We start from the raw sequence: 24,389 nt of genomic DNA on the forward strand, positions 1-24,389 counted from the left end.
ATGTACCCGCGTACATAGTCCAATGACGCAATTGATCGATAGATCAACTGAGCAACAAGATTGATTAAATGTTCTCGGCGATGAGATATCGACAACCAAATCTAGAACGTCGCGTCGTATCGATATATTGCGAAGGATTTTATTGCCATAGTAACGTTTAATTATAGTATAAGTACGACTAAAATTTCTATTTAATAAATGACCAAGGGTAGCAAGGGCTATCAAGATTAATCCACTTTGACCGAAAAAAATTAAGATCATATTATTTTATTCGTGAGAGTCAAAATTACAAGAAGTTATTAAGAAAGATGATATTTCATTTTACGTCATCTATAAAGATGTATTAATATAAGTACGTATAAGACAGTATAAAACAGCGTAACACATACATAAAAATGTATGTATATTCGTAAAATATTTATATATTCATTTAATATTTTAATACAATTATAATATATTTAAAAATTACAAAAATTATTTCTATTTAAATAGAAAAGAGATAAATAATTGATAAGCAATCTCTCTCTTTCTCCTATTAATAAAAATTTTTTAAGAATTATTGTTTTAAGAATTTATGTGTTTTGAGAAATTATTGTTAATAATTCTTTTAATTATTTGTGATAATATAGTAAAATGATTCGCAAATAAAATATCTTTTGAGAAGAGAGAAAAAAAATGATGATAGAGATAAAATAAAAAATTTATGTCATATAACTAAATTCTCTCAAGTATGATAAGTTTTTTTTATTTTTTTGATCATAAAACGCGATGTATTGGATTACGATTATTTTTTTCAATTTCACAAAAATCATTTTATATAAATCAATTCATATCAATAACTTTTATGAGAAAAATACTTTGATTTTCTGTCTATAAAAACGCATTTCAAGATTTAAATGTCAATAGGTATACATATACGATCTCGTTTTATACCAAGGAAATCAAATTTAATCAACATTATTTCTTTTGAAAAATTCAATATTTTATCTTACAATAGTTATAACAAGTATTTATATTTAACAAATTATTGTATTTATGTTAACAAATTAATAATTTTATTTGTCTTTCCTTGATTTCAAAACGTTTTGCATCACAAATTTGTGAACAAAGGAGCGTATATAAAAATTTAATATAATTTTGTGCATTAATAAATATCATAAATATTGTAAGAACTTCAAAAAATGATCTTGATAGCATAATCTTGGACATGTATGCGAAACAGAAATAAAATTATTATTACCACACAATATTGATATAGTATTAAATAGCAAATGCTTCGTCACATCAGAACATATTTATACGAGAGAAAAAGTGAAAAAAGAAAATCAAGTTTAATGAACCAAAAGTCTGTGTTCCAAATTACGAATCAATGACGCATACCAATTTGAGCGCCGTGAAACGTGCGGTATGGTCGCATCAATCTGCGGAACGACGCGCGATAAGGGAACATCGTTTGCTCGAATGGTTCGAACTTGCCGAGAAGAAAGGTCAGCGCGAGTCTTTGTGCGAATGTCGTCGGCAAGTCGGCGGTGAAATCGATCGGACAATCGTGAAGTTATTCAAGAAAGATGACAAAGCATATCTTTTCTTTTCGAACCCGAAAAAATTCCATTCGGAGAACGCGTCTAATAAGCAGAGCTAAAGATTTATATTAGTCTATATGTGAAATGTATAGCTTTAATTTTCTTTTCGACCTTAACAATATATTGAGAAAAACAATTATATGCGACTTATATGGATGTGTAGGGATGAGAATTTTTCAAAAACAAAAACAATGATGATTGATGATTTAATTTCAGTCATATGCTTACTATTACTATAAATATATAGTAATAAATGTAACAATATATATATATATATATATCTATTTATTAGTTATTAAATGTGTTATTTGGTAAAACATTTTTAATCAGTTTTTTTATATACTTCTGTTTTATTTTTTTTTTTATATCGATTATAAATATATAATACATAACAATCAAATTTTATCTCTTAATTGAAAAATACTTGTTACTTTGTATGTGTAATATATTTTATGTGTGATCTATTATATATAATCTATTATATGTATATAAAGATAAAGAGAGATCGTTATATGCATATAGAGAAAACGTCTTCCAATTTGCGAAAATGTTTGCTATTACAGCCTTTGTTAAAGTACTTTTATATTTTTTCTATTCTTTGTCAACCTACTTCTCGGCCCTGTTAACAGGCAAAGAATCCTTAATAAGGACGTGAACAAAGAATCGTTAAGGCAAATAGTTGAAAAAAAGTTCTTCAATCAACGTTTCAAACAGTATGCCAAACATAGAGCCTTCTATATTACAATATACTGATTTTAATAATTAAATTAAATGTTGATTGATTGTTCAAAAACTTCGCTAAATAATTATTACATGATACATATTTTGCATATGTATGTAGAGGAATAATAGTAAAAATTGTGTAAATAAAAGACGTCTGCCAATAACTGAGCTTATTTAGTACTTGAATTATAGTTATTTTTATTTTATTTTATTTTATCAACTAATATTTATTAATTGATATGTGAATAATTTATATTTATACATGATTGTGTGATATAATATAAGATATGATTTATTTATGATTTTATTTATTTATTTCATCTATAGTAAGCAGACATGTATTATTTTGAACTTCTTAAAAAGTAATTAAAAAATAAAATTTCCAAACAAATTATTTAATAAACCGCAAAATATTAATGTACTGTATAGGCAAACAGATATCGTAAAATATTTCGGAAACTAATATATGAGAAGCTTTGCCGTTGATTAAAGTAAATGCAATCAAATAACGGAGATGTCACGAACGGTAAATTGGCTGTAGATTAACTACTCGGAAATCTTAATCACAAGTTTCATCTCATGTGAGTTAATATATACATAAGAAATATATATATATATATATTTATATTTGACATAAATGCAAGAAGAATTTCTAATATAAATGTGACAAAAATCTACGTTTCGAAATTTGGAAAAAATAAGCGTTAGAAAATATAATAGCTAATACAAGAAAGTTTAGTTGATAATATAAGACATTCAACAATAATTAAATAATAATTTGTGATTAATGAACAGTCTATTTCGCATTTGTTATTATTTTTCATTAACGCAATTATAACGATTCCAAACAAAATTATGTGCCACGGAGAAAGTGCGACCAGGAAATTGAAACTATTTCGGTTATAGGTAGGAAAGAAACCGCGAAAAAGACATAAATTCTTGCCAACGTAATAATAGAGTTGGCTAAAAAAGAGAAGAAAGAGAACAGAACACAGCGCGGAAGGAAATCATCTGTCTAGTTTACTTATACCTTTACGGGTCTTAGAAAAACTTGGCTTCTAAACTTCTCGAATATATCTTTGATCTTCTATTTCGGCCAATATACTATGGTAAAAGTTTTGCGGTACCCAGCTCTGCAAAATACTTTACCACTTTTTCAATTTTCTTCACGAAATTATGTGCATTTGGAATTTAATCATTAAAAATTTGATACGTGTTCTTAAATAAAAATATTTTGTACTTCATATTTTACAATAAATCATTTCTCTTTTCGCTTTAATGCAAAAGATAGTTTAAAATAATTATTATTATGCATATTATTAATTTGATAATAAATTTCTATCTTTTTCAAATAATATCCTATTAATTAATTTTAATAATCTTTTTGTTGGTAGAAATAATCAAATAATATATAATTTTTAAAAGAGAGAAAAAATAAAGAAAGAGAGAAGGGATTTATAGTGCAATCTGTAATATCAGGCAAACGTAATTTAGAAGATTATGAAAGAACTAATACACGCTACTTCTCTTCATCATAGATTATTTAAGCAAAATAAAATATAAATTAATAAAACATAAAAAGTAGGCCAAGAATTTGGACTCCGTGCATTTATTTGAGAGATGGTCTTAAACAAAAGACATCTAAGAATAATTGTTTCAACCATTGTAATTAAATCGAATGATAATCGAAGTTTCGTCTTTACATAGCTTGCGAGATTATGTTTAAATTTCTTTATTATATTTTATAATTTTATACATGCGGTTAATTATATTGATAAAGACCTAGTAAAGTCGAAACGTCTACATTTATATTATGAATAAATAATTTTTAATTATTCTTACATCTAAATTATTTTGGCTCGTATATTTGGCCTACTTTTTATGTTTTATTAATTTTAAATTTTACACGAGCATTGATTTGTATTTTTATTCTTTCAAAATAAAATATTTGCTTCTTATCATCACTTTTCTCTTTGCTATGTTTTCCAATTTTATTTTTATTTATTAATTTTGTGCAAATTATAAAGTCGAGATGTACATGTACACGCGCACGTTTCTGTCTTTCTAAAGTTTTAATTGCAATTTGTAGTAGAAATAGAAAATTTGTAAAAGAATAGAAAATTTGACAAAATTTCTATAAATTGAAATAAGATTATATTTTCGTAGACAAAGCAAAGTAATATTTGTCTTTTTCAAAGTTTAATTAGATATGGATTTAAAAAAATTATTAATAAATGATAAATTATTAATATAAAATATAACTATATCGCTTCAATATTCTAACTTCTCATTTCTAGTCGAATTAATTGGTTCCAAGTAATTAGTAGAGATAAGCATGTCAGATTCAGCTTGGTATTAAATGAAGTTGGATTTAAACCAGAGTTAATTCAAACTAGAATCGCATAAAACAGTAAATTTCCTTTTAATGTTAAATTGCAAATTATATTCTTTAATAATAATAAATCTCTTATAATAAATGTCTCGAAGATAGCTTTATCTATAAAAACTATACGGTAAGATTTAAATGATAAGCTCTATATAAATGCATTTATTATTTAAAATTTTTATTATTGCAAGCCCGATAAAAAATTCGATATCATCAATATATTATATAGCTACATATTTTTCTCTATACTTTTTAATTTAGTGTAGCCCCAAGAGAATTCATCAAACTTTGCTCATAAAGCGAATCGATAATTCTCACCTTTTTTAATTTCGCATAATTATATTTGTGCTCATCTTGTATGAAAAACTTATAAAAGAATTTTTATCACAAACTTTTTTCTCGAATATATTTTATCACAAACTTATCAAAATATTAAAATTGTTATAAAACATGTTATTTAAAATATGTTAATGTTGTTGTCATTAAATCTTGACTTGCATCTGGAGCTTCTTTTAGATGCTACGACGAAATCGCGCATTTCAAAATTACGTGTAAAAATTCAAGCATTTTTCGTCAGATGGCGGCAGCTTACAAGCTCAAAAGCGCGCTTATCCATTCGATCCCTTGAGTCAACGTGAAGACTAATAAGATTTTAAATAATCGATAAGGGGCTCCAATCCGAACAAACATTATCGGTATTATTGGGCTCCTGATAAAACTAATTAGATCACTTTATTCGACGAGGAGTGATAATATTCCCTTAAGATGTAACGCGACCTCCTTTAGTGACGACAGCTGAAATTACCGATAGATTTTCGCAGAGCGCTGCTGCTGGCACAAACCTAGCTTTATAGCCGTCGATATGCGAGTAATCCAAAAGCTACACCAACAATTGCAAAGTTCTAAACTTTCCTCATCGTTTTTATTGTATTGCATCGTAAAAGTTTCAATTTGTCTCGATATAGCTTTCGGAATAATGCATTAGCATTAAGAAAGAAATTTCCAAAGTTACAGATCTGAGAAAAATTCTCAATTCACAGTTTTCTATCATATGCAATTAATTAGAGAATTAACTAATTGCATTAATTTTTTTATAATCAAACGTTTTTATTTTAAATCTATTTTTTTAATAGTCTATTATTATATGTATATACATATATATGTAAAAAAAATATTTGAGACCAAATTCTATTTATAATTTTATGTATCGCCTAATACAAAAAGAGACACGCATTTTTTTACAAATTATAATATATTGAATACAAAATATCTCATATGTATATATATTAGGATAATATATATTATATATTAAGATATGCGACATATAAAATTAAAAATAAATTCTTGAATTTCTCTGAGAATAATCTAAAATAGATTATAATCATTTCATGTTTTTATCCCAATCCCTTGATAAATAATTTAATAAATACAGATTTTTATAATTATAAGATCTTAGATCTGTTTATATATATAATATATACTTAGTTTACTTTATATTTTTGTTAATTGACTTGTTTATTATATAGAATTTATATATGTATTGTATATTATCCACATATGTGGAGAGTGGACAAAATGTTTCTTTGACATATCAGTTATAGACGAACGTTTCAATTTTTAATCAACGCGACTGTGTAAGACAGCTATTATACATCTGGAAATTGTTCACGTGATATCGAAAGCACAGATATCGATCGTGCGTGACTTCTGACCCATGATTTACTCTACACATGTCAGCCGTTGCGGCCGTTGCGTTCAACCACGATGTTCAATTTGCCCTGCGGCCTAGCCGTTTCCGGTTTTCGGCAAGCCATTTCGCTACTACTTCCCTGTTCTGTTATTGTGCGGAAGTATATGATAAGATCACACAGAGCTGCTGGCTCTACGCAAGAATTTTCGCGCAATGCTCGATATGTCGACTGAATATCTCGACATAAATAAAAGATATCTATAAATCCTTTAAAAAATGTTTACATTCGAAGAACACTTATAAATATAAGAAAAGATATATAAATAAAATTATTCCCTGAAGTAAATATAAAGATAATTATTTTTTATATAATATTCCTTTCGTTCTTGGAGTTTCGATGAGGATCTCTCTTTCTTAAAAAGATCCTACTTCAATAATACAAGCAGAATCCGCAAAAACAAGATGCTTTTCCGAGAAATTGTCGCAAACGAACGCAATATTCGTGCGCATTTGCAGTGCCTCTGTGCGTTTTACTTTGCAATCTCCGCATCGCCGGCTCCATTAATTCCACTCTGCATTGGCGCTCAGAATTTTCCTACAGCACGAAAATTTAATGAACCAGCAAGCGACACAGCTGCGTTAGCCAAGTGATTGCCGTCACTCCTTAAGCCAGTGGTGCAATAAAGTAATACGATCATTTCTTGGGCAATGTATTCATCAAAAGGCGATGACTGAATCTGGCATGTGACAATGGATGGGAAAGAAAAAGTGCGGCGTGTGTGGTGATGTCTGAACGGCGCCTGGCTGTCGTCCAGCTTTCCTAATGTGATTTACATAGCAGAACTGCGCCCGACGTTTTTCTTTCTTTCGATGGAGCGCAGCAGCATGAAAACATCCGATTTCAGCTCGATTTCGATTTTTCATAAATTCCTCGAACTCTCTATCGCCAACGTCAATAGAAACTTCACGGAAGACCTATCGTCAGCACGCTCGATTGTCATTTACCGCGCGCGACTATGAACTCGTGAAATGTTTACGGTAGATTTAATTTCTCCGTAATATTGAAGTTACGAGGAAAGATTACAGGAAAAAAGCCAATGTGTGACAATACACTCGTTCTTCGATATTAAACTTTAAGTCTTCACAGCATGTAAAAATAGTGCTTAATATTTTACAATCCACATCGTAATTTTAGAAAATGCATATTAAATTGGATTTTTTTAAGAATTAAAAATGCAAGTATTTGTAGAAATATTCAGATATCTTCTAAAATTTATCTTCAATTTGGAGGATAAATTCATAAATTTTTTAATCGAACACTGATTAAATTTAAAAATTTAAATTAGATTAATATAAATTCTTCTATTTAATTAATTTGAGTAAAACCTTAACATTTTCTACAGATTAACATATATATATCTTCTTCATAATTCAACTTTAATCAACGATTAGAGATGGAGATTAAATGTGAAATACATTCTCATATCTTTTAAAGCTGTTGCCTCTCAATCAATATTTGCATCAACGAAATATAGATCTCTCCTACTCTGAATTAATTGAATATAAAGCTATGTGAATATAAGTATATGCAAATATTGTATAATAGATATATATGTTTTATATATTTTCCATCCTATTAAAACCTACTATAATTGGAAAATTTATATTTTATTTCCATCTATTTTTGCTATATGAAATTTATTAAAGCTTCTCATGAGCATTTAGCATAAATTTTAATATTTTTCAGCGAAAAAATGAAAAATTGTAAAGTAGTATAAACTAATTTGCAAAGCGTATATATGTACAATTATAAAAATTAAAAGATATTTTATATTTATTAAATATAAAAGGTATTGTTTTTCTTATTTCACTCAAAAATATTATAAGCAATTCTATATAACACTGGAAATGTTATGAGTAATTAATTTTTCCTATGTGAAACATAAAATAAGAATTAAATAAAAGTAGATATATATTGACTGTTTTAATACAAAATAATTACTCATAATTGTAGTAATACATAATAAATACTTGTATTAAAACTAATGCATTTGCATGTCATCTGTCATTATTGCATTTTCTAATTAGCCGATGCAATGACAATTAGATGACAATTAGAATTGCAAGTACCAATTATACGTATAAAACTAAGTTTGCTCATTCATTAGCTATTCATTAGCTATTTATTAATAACTTGTCTATCATGTCAACTATTTACATATTTACTATATAAAAAAAATAAAAACTTATATACTCGGTTTGAATTATTGTGTTACAATAAAATAAAATATCGACGGCAATCGGAGCCTGTGCGTCATGCACAAAATTAATAAATTAAAATGAGATATCAAATAAAACTCATTTATTAAAATCTAAACGTTTCAACCCACTTCGGGTCTTTTTTAGTAGCTGCAAAATATAAAAAATAAAGAAATAAAAAATAGTCGTTAAAATTATAAAAATATAAAACTCGTATACATACAATCCGCAAACAAAATAAATTCAAGATATGTTATTCTCCTCACTATTCAAACCGTCCGGCCGTCGGAGTGTCTCCCTAACGGTGACCAAAGATAAATTACCAAAGGAACTCCATAACAATGTAGTAAAATTGATTGTACGGATTGTGATGCGTCGTACGTAGGGCAGACGGGTAGATTGTTAAAAACTAGGACGAAGGAACATCGCAACAATATAAAAAGAAACGCGTCACAATTATCAGACATATCAGAGCATTGATTACTAAATCATGATTTTAATTGGGAGGATGTAAAAGTTTTAGACGAGGAGCCTTTTTTAGGTAAACGTTTGATATCGGAAATGATCCACATAAAACGTCAAAGGAATAGCTTAAATTTACACAGTGATACTGATAAATTAAATGATATATTTGATCTTTTAATAGAAAAATTTACCAAAACCTAGCTCTGTGATCTTATATATCCGTGGTTTTGTTAGACCTTTGATAGGAGCACCGATAAGTTTTAGTTGGTTTTTTTTTTTTTTTTTTTTTTGCGTAAATATGTATCGACTGTGCCGAGGTAGAATACCGCGCAGTCGTTAAAGTGATGTGTCACATGTAACATCGTCTTCTCTCTGTTTTTACTGTTGGGGTGAGTGCTCTCTCCGTTTTTTTTTATTCTTGTGGATTTTTCTACGTTTAATTTACATAATCTTGTTGTAACTTTGATTAGTGTTGGTAAGGGAGTCACTTATGTGCTCTGCTTCCTTCCTGACGATGATCACCGTTAGGGAGACACTTCGACGGCCGGACGGTTTGAATAGTGAGGAGAATAACATATCCTGAATTTATTTTGTTTGCGGATTGTATGTATACGAGTTTTATATTTTTATAATTTTAACGACTATTTTTTATTTCTTTATTTTTTGTATTTTGCAGCTACTGAAGAAGACCCGAAGTGGATTGAAACGTTTAGATTTCAATAAATGAGTTTTATTTGATATCTCATTTTAATTTATTAATTTTGTGCATGACATTCGCACAGGCTGTGATTGTCGTCGATATTTTATTTTTTTATAAAAAAATCTATTTTTAGGATCATCTTATTTAAAATAAATGACAACAGTTCCATTATCTGTGTGCTCTTTTTGCATGTTTGATTTTTTATGTAATATATTAATTAATATATTGTAATAATATTAATATATATATATATATATTAATTATTTTATATCATTCGGCAATTAATACTTTGTATGTTACAATCTGTACAGAGATATTATGTAACATAAAAATTATTCTTTAATATTTGTGTAATAAAGTAAAATCAATCAATCGATTTATACTTTATTTCAGAGTTTCGCGAAAAAAACATTGAATAAGCTACATAAATCGTTTACGACAAATCAGAATATATTAAATTTCTATTTTCTATTCTACTGGCAGTGGAGAATTCCTTTTATCACACAATTGAAATACTGATTTGTACTCTACGCGCATGTAGAGAGAGCGATACTATGGAAGAGAGCGTATAATACTGACGTTTAGATTGTGTTTGATAAAGGCCAAGCTTTCTTTCATAAAAGTCTGCAATGTCCCATAAAATAGGCTTGGATCGATCTATGCAATTTTCTGATTTTCCCTCCCTTTATCTTTCTTCTCTCTTCTCTTTCTCTTTTCTTTCTATAATCTAATATTTCGAAAAATTCGAAAAAAAAATTTACGATTTCACGTATAATTCCTCTTACGATCGCAATGATAAGAAAATATTATCAATTGAAAATCTTTTTGTCATTGTCGGAATAGTTTAATCTTCTCACTTGTATGAATTTAAGGGATGATTATTATACAATCTTCTGCTATAGATAATAAATTAGTATGGACCAATACTGTATATATAACGTTTTTTAAATCTGTTTGATAATAAGAACAGATTTTAGAATATTTGCATTTTATTATTCGTTTAAAATAGAAATGCAAATTTCTTTTTCATACATGTGCATATATATACGTGCATCCGTGTACAATACATAACGTATTTCCAATGCAAAACAAATCGCTGTTGCCATTTGTTAAAAAATTCAATAGGTACCTAACTTTGCATTCAAAATACTATACGTTTCAAATATTTTTTTAAATATTTTTCAACCTTTTTTTATTCAATTTTAATCAATTGCATAATTTAAAGTGATCCTCGATGTTAAGAAGCGCATTTGAAGAACAGATACAATAAAATATGTATGAAAAGAAGACAACACATCGAAATACAATTAAATTAGTCAAATAAAATTGATAAATTTTACTTACCAGTAGGACTGGGTGTGAGCTCCTTCATTGCTATCTTGACATGCAAATCATATCGCTGGAAAAATCCCAATCTCGGACCTCTCGTGCTTCTTTGCAGCGCGCTAATAGCGGTGGTGACCGCTCTGGTGTACTCCCTTTGGCCGAAAGATTTGTATGGCACCATCATGCCCACCTATTACAAAAAAAATGACAGAAATTGTAGTTAAATGCGTTCGTTTACGAACGTGAGTTTTTAGATTTTGCTCAACGTGAAGTAAACATTCATGATAAATTGATCTCGCTTTGACAAACGCGACGATGAAGATTGTCAACAGATCACATACATAGAACGATATTTTGTAAAGTTTCTACCTAAATGCAGCTGACGCGTTACATTGCAAATAACTCGAATTTCAAATCGAACGTCATAACGATACATTGATAGTGACGTGTACATACAATCGCGTTGGAAAACGCACAACCGTCATACGTCATATGATTTTATCATTATCGACATTTGTGACGTTTTTTATGTGTCGGATTATATTATATTGTGTAGTATTCTTACTATATAAAAATACACTTATTGTTAGTTTCTGTCAATTCAATTTCGATCACATTGCTGATTATTTTGTTGCGTTGGATTTGTATTATAATTATAATAAATATGAATTAATGATTATTATATCGATTTTTCTTATGCATTTATTATTAGTCACGCAAAGAACTTTATTATTATAATATTAAACATAAAGATATATTAAATAAAAATTTTAATGAGATTAAGATGTGTTTAACTACATATATTATTTAAAATATGAATTTTTAAATAAAAATATTTGTTTGTGTAATAAAAAGAGACTTAACTTTTAGAAATATATAAAAAAAATTTATCTTGTACTAAGTATATAAAACACTGTCAGTAATCAAATATAACACTTAAAATAAAAAATATTTTTTTCCTTATCTATATGATGTTAGAAAATTATATGCACGTACACAAATTGTAAAAATTTATATAGAAAAATAAGAAAAAATGTAATGCACATTCTATTGTCCTACTATGGTGTAACTTTTGAAATATAACCGCATATATAACGAATTGCGTCATTGAATAACGTAAAAGTTATTAAATTGGATAATTAATTCTTCCTTTATCCAATATTCTATATTCGCAATTTTGTAATTATGCAGTGCTATAACGTTTCTGAACACCAACAAAAGAGCTGATTATAATTTTCAGCCATCGCTTATTCAGCATATCGGGATCGATGATGCATTAAGTGTTCAAAGCGATCAGAAAATTGTAGCAAGGGCGTCTCGTTCACTTTATTACTACAAGAATGGATCGGCGTGCACCTGTTGCATAAATCGATCGGTATACGAACGAATAGAACGTATAGGCTTGAGACTGGACAACAGTTTACGTTTCAGAGCCTATTAACGATATCAATAATGTTTTTTATCAGAAACAGTGAGAATAAGAAAAAATAAGCTCATCGATGATTTGATCCTATGCGCGACAATGTAAATGTATTTTTGCATAGTTTTCAAATATACAAGATACAAATATCGCGTACAATTTTTTAACAACATAAAATGTTCATAAATAACAGAACCAATCACTAACTCTTCACTAATCAACATTTTCAAAAACAAAGTTATATTAACAAATTAATGCCTATTTCTCAACGTAAGAATCTTATTATTTTTTATTTTATTTCATTAAGAATAATTTATATATATACGCGATATATATACATAATAAAGAAATTAATGATTAATTTGACCATACTTGTTTACAAGAGCCAATGGTCGAATTAATCATTAATTTCCTTATTATTTTTTAAATTCTTTCTGGCAAAGAATACAAATCTATTATATATACATAATTCCATAAATTTCTTATCTTTTGCGTTTAATTTTTATAAATAAGATTAACATTTTTTATAGATATTTAAATCCGTAAAACTACTGCCCTGTTATAGCATTTATTGAATAAAAGCTTTACATAGTGATATTTCTCATATCGTTAACGAATAACGAACTTAATACAGAGAAGTGTCGTAATATCCATATCGATTATCAGTAATGAATCGCGTTAGTTATATGTCTATCCGCTGTAATTATGCACTCTATTTCGATGTATAAATGGGTGCTTGCTGCAATCAGTGAATGAAGAGTATTTGTAAATTGACCCATTGTGCGCCTGCACGAGCTTGAGAAATCGAGAAAAAATTCATGAATGTCGGGAAATGGAACGGGAAATCTTCTGAGAAATTCGCTTTCTAAGTCCGAAAAGAAACGAGGCAATCATTCTTATCTAATGCAAACTACTAACTTGACGAATTTATTAACATCTATTTGAAATTATTATTTTGATGACTTATACATTTCAAAACTAATTGTAAGTCGGAACATTTTTTGTTAATGATGTTTCTATGTAAAGTTCAGCGCGAATAATTTGACGGATATAATAATTTAAGCAAAAAATATTTCATAATATAATCAAAGTAACTAACTTCAAAAATTACTCGATTGAAAGTTTGCTAACAAAAAATTCATAAAGCGAAAGTTATTACATAATAAATTGGTGATTGTTTTAAATTAGAAAAATGCAAAAAAGTTTGTATAAAATATAATTAAATACATAAAAACTTGAAAATATTAATTAGATAATATTAATTGAATAGAGATGTATCTTTTGATGAACTTAAAGAGAAAGTTATGTTTTAAATAAAATATAATAATATTTATGTAACATATATAATTATATTTATATAATATAGTTTTCACATCGCCGGAAAGTGCATTAACATTATTATATGTACAATATATATCAAATTAAATAAATTCTCTAATAAAAATATTTCTTCCAAGTGACCTATATTCAATAAAACGATCCTCTGGCAAATTTGAAGTCGGTTCCATGCTTTACTTAGCACAAGATGAATTATGAAAGATATTACTTACTTTAAGATCGGTGATGTTATAATTATTTCCCACGGAAGACTGCGGCGTGAAACGTGCTGGTGGCGCGCTCGTGGAAGTCGTAGTAGTCAATAAACGCTGCCTCGTCGTATTTGAGAGTCTGCCCTCACCGATACGAACTGCCGAATTTCCTCTACCCACGGTTATGCCCTTAGCAACTGTACCCCTGTTGTTTCCGACCCTAAGGCCTCCCTCTCGGTTCGAGCTACCAAGCAGACCAGCCAGCACCAGCAAGGGCGACATCACTAACGAGAGAATCCACGTGGTTTTCATGGCTTGAGATTTGTTGCTCGAATAATTGGTCACAACGCGGCGATCTCCTGGCGATTAATTCAACTCTATCCCGCTTTCTCGCGCTATCTTGCCACTGCACTTCCATTCACAACACGCACGAATACTTCAGCATCGCGACGACGCGACGCAACCGCATGCACGTAAATTTCCGCCACCGTAACGCTGTCCCATTGCGAATGCCTGGTATGCCTGGAACATTTATTAAAATTTTATTAGTATCGAGTGAAGCGATAATTCAAACCTAAATATTATAAAAAAATTAAATTTTGAATGAAGAATTTATATTTGAAATATAATTATATTTTTTATATTTTTAAGATTAAATCTCTCTTGCTTTTATTAGGTTTTTCTCGAATTATATTCTCAGTGATACGAAATTATTTAATTTAAGCCGAGATAGATACAAATAAATATATACAACGAGATTTCTATATAAAGAAAACGTTTCAAGATGATTTTTTTATATAACTTATCAAAGCTAATAAAAATAATAATTTAATTTTGCTGTTCTAATTTAACATCGGAATAAATATAAAAAGAAACTTATTCTGGGAATACTTAATTGCTCTATTCAGTTCAGTTATCTTTCGTGCTGTTATTTCAATCAGGACTGTTTCGCAAATCTACAGATATATCTTTGACCTGCATTTTTTAAAATAATAATATATAATACGTACACCATTTAATACGTACGCCAGTCATCGATTCGTTCCCTGAGATAAGGAGAGTACACAGATACATGGAAATATAGCCATTACGCTATCAGGCAATCGACTGCTACAAATTTATTGATTAACTCTCCAAATATTTTACTTTGGGTTGATAAAGTCAATAAAGAATAACATTTCCATATACCTCCCTTACTACTAAGAACGACTCAACGACTGGCAATAGTACAAGATAATAAATACAAGGTTTTGCTTTATGGGAGGATTGTATTCGAACTACCGAAGCGATAGACAGCCAATATAGCGATAGTAACCAATTCTCGTAGGATTAATCGGATAAAACGTTCGGTCATTGCTATCTGTCATCATACATGTCTATCGGATTGAGTCTGAACATTGATGACGTAAATCTGTAAAATCTAATCGGATAAATTCCAATTTGATGGAAGTTTTTGTCTGTAGTTTTGACATATTTCGTTTCCGTGGATTAAAACCGCAAGAGAAAAAAATCTCTAGAAATAAAAAATAAAAAAATGTTTATTGCCTCTGGATATTTTGTGCATGTTATATAATTTTCTTAAACAATGTGCAAATTTAATACGCATCATCTGCGAGAGAAGCATGATGAAATGGAATGGTAAAACTAGGTCAGAATTTATTAAAGTTAGCTAATTAAAGTAGTGCTGCAGGCAAGCAAACTAAGAAAATAAAATACAAACTTATAACGCAATTAACTTGTTGTTGATTGTTGATGATCTGATTATTTCTTGACCAAGCAAGAGAATGTTGTTTCAATCATTATAAAATTATAATATATGTATATTCAGTACTTTAAGACATCTTTTTTAATTAAATAAGAATATTTGAATGAGAATTTAAAATTATTTTTAATTTTATATTTTTCTTTTTATAGTAAATACATTAAAAGCAATAAGAATTAAAATTCAAGTCAAATGTATCGAGAGCTATTTAATATTTGAAGACTCGATTTAGGCAAAACAGATACATATTTTTTTTTATAAAAATTTTATAACTCAGTCAATTTAAATTAATTTTAGAAATAAAGTATCTTAATATCTAAATAATTATTATATCAAGTGTTTTAAAATATTTAAGATAAGATACTCAATTTTTTTACGAGTCTTTTTATTTTAGTTTTATAGATTTCCTGATACTAATTTTCGGGACTTTACACGAATACTTCTCTTTAAGAAACAAGCTTTCAAGTTCCATAACGAAGGAAACTTTCGGTCTCGTGCAAGTTCAACGATGAATAGTTGGCAATTTTCACTAAAAGAAGTTTATTTGAAAAACTTTTGGTTTAGATCAATTTGAAACACCAAAGGTGCAACTGACAAAAATATTAAATCAGTTTTGCTCAATTTGTCATTTAAAATATATAATTTAACTAATTTTATAATTTGTATGCATATATGCATTGCGTACGTATTGTATAATTTTTGCATAAATTATTTACATATATTAATTTAATCACATTCTATTAAAAATGTACTTTTCATATATTTTAATGTAGCGATAAAAAAAAATAATTGTATTAATTTCTAATTTCATAAATTCTGCGGTTTTATCATATCATATTTTTTATAATAAAAAAATTTTTAATATATTTCAAATAAAAATTAAATGTGTTTACGTATACTTATCTCAATTACTATTATAATTATATTTAAAAATCGTGTAAAATAATAAATTCTTTTAAAATTTTCCATTCTAATATAGATTTTTCTTTTGTGGCGCAAAAATTTTTTATAACTTTGCTTTCGTACATGAAACATAAATATTGCTTTCTACCGTTATATATTATACGATTATCATTTTAAATATGATCAAACTTCCATCCTCCAACTTTTGGATATAACAAATATGAATTAAATTATGATGCTTTTTAAAGTAGCCTAATTTTTGAAACTTCTAATTGAACATTCTACAAAAGCTGTATCTGTGTATGTATATACGAAATACGATTATTACCATGAATAAATGATCTTTCATTAATCGGCACGAACTTGTATATAAAATAAATGATGTGCTGTCGATAACAAAAATGATAAACTGCCAACACTTCCTGCTTTATTTCTCGAATGTCGGAGCTGTATTGGGAATGACATTTGTTTTAACTTCGATACATTGACAGCTATTTCATTATTGCAATGTTTCGACTACACGATCTACTGTCGTATTCCGATTACATTTATATTTTAAATGCATACAACATAACGCTATACATATTTTTTAAATATCTAATTATCTTTCTCGGAAGCTGCCATTATTCATTGACATAATAGTAGAGCGATTTACATGAAAATTATAATAATAGAAGCCTGATGCACACGTGTGTATTAATATCACGTGTAAATTTGATTTATAGTTTATGAATAATATTTGACTTTGCATACGAAAAACAATTTTAATCTTAAGCTGGCATTATATATTCAAATGTAAAATGCAGACACATGCGGTCGTTTTCAAATTAAATGGCAAAGAGTTGCATTAAAACATCCTTGCATAGTAATGATTTTCATTCCCATATTTACGTAGACCCAACTAATGTCTCGATGTAATTTTTTTCTGTCAAAGAACAAAATAATTATTGTATTATTTAAATAATAATTTTTTTCTATAATATTTTGTTTTATAAATAAATAAATAAGTTATATATATATAATAAAATACAATTTTAATATAATAAAATATAGAATAAAATATATAATAAAAAATATAATTTTAATGTAATGAAATATGGTACATATGATAACGTAAGTTATATACATGTGCATATATATATATATATATATATATATATATATATATGTATGTATATATGTATAATAAAAAATACTCTATTTATATATATTACTACGTATTGCAATTACAGTTGTATGTAATTAATACAACTACTAATTCTCCTTGCTTTAATGAAAAAATATTTTAAATGCGTATTATAAAGTAATTGGAGAAATTAATGGCTTGCAAGAACTTTTAAAGAATTAAATAAATAGAGATAAAAGCTTTAATGCAGATACACATTTCTTCTTATACAGATAATTGTTTAATGGCTTAACAGTGAAAGCAGTGTAGATAAACGTATAGCGACAATTACAGTATCTCTCGATATAAATTATTTTTAAACTTTTTAACAGATAAATATAAATTCGTTCTATCAGATTTGTTAAGTTTATTGCTATAGTTCCTTGCGCTCATTCTTCTTCTCTCTCCTTTTTTTATCTTTTTCGATCTTCTTTGTAAAGCATCTTTTAAAATCAAATATTTGCTATTCTAGATCACATGATCTAATCATCGCAAAGACAAATTATTTTATATTCAAAACATATATATATATATATATATATATATATATATATTACGTAAGAATATATATTTAAAAATTTGTTTGTACTATTATCACTTTAACAAAATATAAAAATATGAAATTATGATGTAAAGTATGAATATGTGACATCTTATAAAATTTTATAAATTATACAACTTTCTTTTTTATATGTGTATATTTTTCAAATATATATAATATTTTAATCGAATATTTTCAATATTAACATATTATTTAATTGTTATTCTTTAATTATACATTTGAATGACATGTTGAATAAAAAATAATCGACATCTAAAGAGAAGATAAAAGATATATTTTTACATATCTTGACATATCTAAAGTCTATCAATGAATCGACAAGCGATTAGAGGTATCTACAAGTATCTACATATCTTGACATACATACATATCTGGAGACTATGAACGAATCGACAAGCGATTAGAGTGGTCGACAGGGGATATTGGCACATATAGAGAGGTACGATATGTAGGTTGAGTTTTTGCTGCCGAGTATTGCTTTGACCCGCGTTTATCATCCTCACGTATCAAGTTTCACGATATTGAACCATGCCCCATATGGATTGCTCTTTGGTAAACCGACTACTAGCTATCGCAAATTCCTGTGGTCCGGTTCATTCTAAACCCTTGTCCCTTCTATTAAGGCTCCAAATTAGCCCCGCTGTAAGGGAAGCTTCTATCTACCACTATGATCTATTTGTGATAATTACATATTCGATTAACAACCAGCTTATACCTGATGATAGTATTAGCGATGAATGTACTGCGTACATTCCTGGTAGATAATTGTAGACAGTATTCACAGTATTTACAGTGTATTTTGATATTTTTTAATGATACACAAATTTTACTTCATCTCCATAGCTTTAAAGAGAAATACTAATAATTCGTATTTTTAAAACAATTATGTTGCTTTCGAAAAAGTACAGAATTTAAAAGAAGATATTATATATATCTTATCGTTTAAATAATAAAAAATTAACCATTAAAAAATAAATTTTAATTTATGAAAGTCGAAAAATTTAATGCTCGATAATATTTTTTCTACTTTAAAGGATTTCAAAAATCTCTAGATAAATTATTAAACATATAATTTTTGATGGTAGCAACTAAACTATTTTCATCATTTTTTTTTCGCAAAAAAATTTAAAATAATTAAAAAATTTTTTAACTTCTCTTGAACATTTCATCTTCAGAAGCACCAAGCTTTGAAGTGCACCGTACTGTGTGAGAAGGACGGAAGCTGCATTGTATGCAAACTGCGATGTAGTAAACTGTGGAAATGACCGAGTTTAGCACGGACAATGTAGTGAAATATGTCAAGTCGTAATGGTTAAGGTGACCAGGAATTTCTTTTTTATATCAAACACTTCGTCAGATTTTTTTGATGCATCCCGGTCTGACAAATACCACGAATTTTCTCGCCAGATATGTCATCAGCTGATGCATTCATTTTTCTTTTTATACATTTTAAAAATTTTTACTTTTTTCATTAGCAGAAATTATTGCATTTTCCTTTTTTTTTGTACTTTTGTATTTTTTCAAAGTAGAAAAGTATGCAGTTTTCTAAACTTCTATTATCTGCATTTATCTTATTAGCATATCTTGCTTCTGAAAAATGTTTGGATTTGTTAAATCTAATTTCTATATTTCACTTGCAAAATTTGCAGTAAAAACAATAAATTTGCATTCTACTATTTTACATAGTATATTTCTTAGCGTGCGAAGCATTTGTGATTCATTGTTATAATAAGTCTAAAAGTTATCTGAACGAAACACAAGTCCTGTTACAAACTTTTGACAAGATTAAGTAACTAGATGTAGGTTAATTAAAATTGCTTCTATAAACAATGATTAATGACAACAGTATTGCGTTGATAAATAAATAATGCAAATTTAAGCAGCCTTAAATAATAACTGTCTTATTCTCAACTTCGATATCATCTGTTGAAACAAATACGAATAGTGACAATATTTAGTAAAAAATCTGGTTATAATTAATTCAAATTATTCATAATTGTTATTAAATTAATATAATCACTGCCTGACGCTAACATGAAGCTTTTGTGATTAGTCACTTGTAGATCACGGAAATGGATCGGTTTTACGTCAATGTCGATGTTTCGTACCAGTATCAGTACATTATCCGAATATATGACATGCATTTGTCATATCGAATAACCGGTATCTCAGATAAATGACAATCCGATAATCGGTGTTCCGATTAAACAGCGTCAACTTAATAAAAAACACACACATTTATATTTTTTTTCTCACATCAAAATTTTCTATTATTTTCCAATATTATTCTCACAATTAGTAAAAAAATGCAACCGACATGATTATAAAGTATACCTCTTTTTTTAATATTAATGCACTTATAAATTTATCTATATATAATTTTTTTAAAACTATATTTCAAAACTATATATTATTCTGTTTTCCTATCCATCATTTTTTATTTCTATCTTAATTATTATTTAATGGTATGTGACTCTATGACTGTATGCGTGTATGTGTTAATTCATTGTCATCAATGCATTTTTTCCAAAATCAAACTTACTTCTACTTCACAGCTTTTTCATTCCTATTTGAATTATTTATGTCAAAGTAATTAATATGTAATTAATATGATATTAAATTAATCTTTCGTTCTCTTTATATAAATAATATAATTTTTTAAATGTAATAATAATATATTCCAAAGGAATTTTATAATATTGATTTCTTGAAAACGTAAGTTATCGAAAGAAGAATTATATATAATGTTTCGCATTCTTTCATTACTTATAAATTTCATCAATCTATAATAACAAAAATTTAATTAGGAAAGAAAGTAAAGAACTTCATCACCCAAGAACCGATTAATCATTTATCAGGATTTGATTCGTATCCTCGTATTTGTCATATCACTTGATAGTTCCCCAATCAACGATGATTTCAATTTCTTTTCCATCGGACCGCAGTTCGATATTCAATCAAGGATTCATTCCACGTATGTACTGAGCGAAATAACCCGGAAAGCCGAGATCAGTGGGAAGCTTGGATGGAAACTATACTGATTCCCGTATCGAGAGGTCAATTAAATGTCAAATACTGTTCCTTCTCAAGCTTGTGCATAACTTTTTCTGATTACTAGGCAGGGAGGTTTGCTATTATTTAAATAAAAGTATATATATAATATCATTTAAATTAAGTTTTGTCGTCTTATCTTTATATAGATAATGAAAATATGTATAATCTGTATCTTAAATAAAAGAGTGTTATCTTTATTAAATTATCTAGAATAATATTCAGAAAGTTTGGTTTAGAGTCATAACATATAAAAATATTTAAATATTATTATTATTATTATTAAGTAGCAGAATTTAAGCAGTAAGCAATAGAAACTTACAAATAAAAATATAAATATATTTTTATATCCCTTTTATAAATTACATTTTTTTATAACTGCGTGTTTACATAAGCGATCTTAACAATAGTATTATCTAGAAGTTATCTAGAATGAATCGCCATATAATTTTATCTTTTATCTTTTATCTAGATATATTTAAAACAAAACTTTTATCTTATTTAAGATAAATTTACATATTTTCATCTTTATCTATAGCTAATTTTAAAATCATCTAAGCACAACACTGTTATTAGGGAAGAAAAATTTCCACATCTTTTTGATTATATGATTTCTCAATCTAAAAAAATATATAAACTCGGGGAAAGAGTCTTCGGAAAGACGCAATAATTTACCATGATTGAGTTTTGCGAGGATTGAGTTTTACGTTGGATTTTGAAAAGAGGTAGAAATAGATGAATCGGGACATGTAGTCTCAATTTTGAGTTCATCGATTTCTTAGAAATCGGGAAATTTCTTATTAAGTTGTGCAAGGAAAGAAATAAGTATTCTCGAAGACGGAAAATAAGCGAAATTGCGTACAACAATATATGCTCTAATAATACAACCATGTCTAAAGGAAATATGAAGAAGAAAACAAATACAGAAAGCTGACAAAATCGAGAAGCGAAATTGTTCTTCGACATTAATAGTTTATGCACACAGTAATATAAACATGCGCTGCACGTAAGTTCTTTGAGGTCGAATCCATAAAAGGTGTAAAAAGATTTTCGATGCTACGCAACAGACGAATCGAATTTGAGATGCTGCTGCAAAGAGAATATCGAAAAACGAGCGACTAACCGAAAAGCAAGCAACCTCACCTGAAAAACATAAAGCGAGATACGCCAAAAATATCGAAGAGAATATAGAAGAAAGTAGAAGGTAAAACAAGTGCACATTTCGCAATTCGCATTCCGCTCAAGCACTTCTTTCTCTTCATCTTTTTGGGAAGAAATTTTGTTCACTTCAATATAACACGACAAATAATATTACGTAAAAGTTACGTATTAAGAAAATAATTAATACATCTAACGATATGCAATTCTTAATTCAATTAAAAATCAGACATAAACAGCTGAAAATTTCGTTTACGCTATTGCTATAAATTGATGTATTTCGAAAAATTATTAATTCATTATATAGATATGTTTAATCACATCTCGTACAGCCTTTTATATGATAAACTGCGCTGTGTGCAGTTACTATAACTGCATTTCCTTGATTACTAATAATGCGTTTGTTGTGAACTGGACTAATTTACCTTTAAGACTAGTCACAATTAGACTGGAATGATGCTCAGGGGATATCCTATAAACGGTTACGCATGATAATGATACAGCCGGCCGCAAGCTTAAGAGGTTAACCGAACAGTTTCAGTAGTGCAGAAACACGTGATGCAACTGCGCATACGATTTGCATTCGTTGGCATCTCATTTACATAATACATAATGTATAATATACTATAGTAGAGGGATGTAAGTACATAACGTTCTGGAGTATACAGGATAATAATGCCCATTTCGATCATATGCTTTATTTCCCTCAAGGACCATCGCGGAATTTCTTGCTGAAGGTAATGGAAAGTACTTGTGATGTCTTGTAAATTTAAACATTTAGCTATCTATATGCCGCATTAAAATTTGTTATCTCTCTATTATAAGTATATCTATAATTTTTCATATTTATTAATTATTTTAAATATTAAATATATTAGAAAATATTTATAGCATAGTGCACATATCAAAATTTTTTTAAATAATTGATACAGCAATTCAAAAGTTAATTGTTTAATTATATATATCAGTTTTAGATTATATAATTTAACGACACAAAATTATTCGAAAAAAGAGAGAGAAACACACAATAGACAACACTAATCGATATTTGTCATTTTTAAACAAGCATTTATTAAATGATAAAAATATTTCTGATTCTTTTTAATCCATAAATAAAACTATAAATGTTACTGGAAGATTAAGTTTAATCTTCCATATTTTCTATATACGTTAAAAATGACAATTGATTATTTTCAATAACTTTATACGAAAAACTCAGTTATCTGAAAATAATCTTTTTTCCTTTTTTTTTATTATATTTATTATATAAATAAAATTATATAATGTGTACATGGTAAATTATATAATATATATATATATATATATATATATATATATATCACTAGATCAATTAAAATAAATGATTAATATATATAAATATATATATAATATATTATATAAATTAATAATTACGTATTACTATAGAAATTCGCGTGCATATTGTTTAAAATAAGTAAACTAAAATTAGCATGTTAACATTCACACTATTGTTTCCATTTTATTAGATTAATTACTGCTATTTACCCAGAAAGATTATATTATAAAGATGAATAATGCTGAGCTAATTCTCTCTTAGTAACGTAGAGAATTAAGCTTCCAGACAGAGACCACAAATAATCTCTTTCATACTACATCAACGTGTATTAAAAGTCTTTAAAAAGCAGTAAATGTACAAAAAGTACTTATGGCATACTAAAAACTATAGAA

The 24,389-nt window shown here is 27.6% G+C and overlaps 1 protein-coding gene and 1 long non-coding RNA gene across 7 annotated transcripts in view; one reads left to right on the forward strand and one right to left on the reverse strand.

Moving 5' to 3' along the window:
* Nucleotides 1-24,389, reverse strand: part of Nmdar2 (glutamate ionotropic receptor NMDA type subunit 2) — a 168,469-nt gene that overhangs the window by 73,425 nt on the left and 70,655 nt on the right. For all 6 annotated transcript variants that reach the window (XM_085479752.1, XM_085479749.1, XM_085479750.1 and 3 more), the window contains exons 2-3: nucleotides 14,103-14,603; nucleotides 11,151-11,322 (exon numbers count right to left, since the gene is read on the reverse strand). In XM_085479752.1, the coding sequence (XP_085335878.1) occupies nucleotides 11,151-11,322; nucleotides 14,103-14,393 (463 nt within the window). In that variant the 5' untranslated portion in view covers nucleotides 14,394-14,603. The remainder of the gene's footprint in view (nucleotides 1-11,150; nucleotides 11,323-14,102; nucleotides 14,604-24,389) is intronic.
* On the forward strand, nucleotides 9,448-9,866 carry LOC146724459 (uncharacterized). The gene is made up of 3 exons (XR_014924046.1): nucleotides 9,448-9,495; nucleotides 9,577-9,709; nucleotides 9,783-9,866. It is a non-coding gene; the product is annotated as an uncharacterized LOC146724459 (long non-coding RNA).

This window comes from Nylanderia fulva, unplaced genomic scaffold, assembly GCF_048542155.1.
Source record: "Nylanderia fulva isolate GAGA-0341 unplaced genomic scaffold, ASM4854215v1 Scaffold13, whole genome shotgun sequence".
Classification (NCBI taxonomy): Eukaryota; Metazoa; Arthropoda; class Insecta; order Hymenoptera; family Formicidae; genus Nylanderia; species Nylanderia fulva.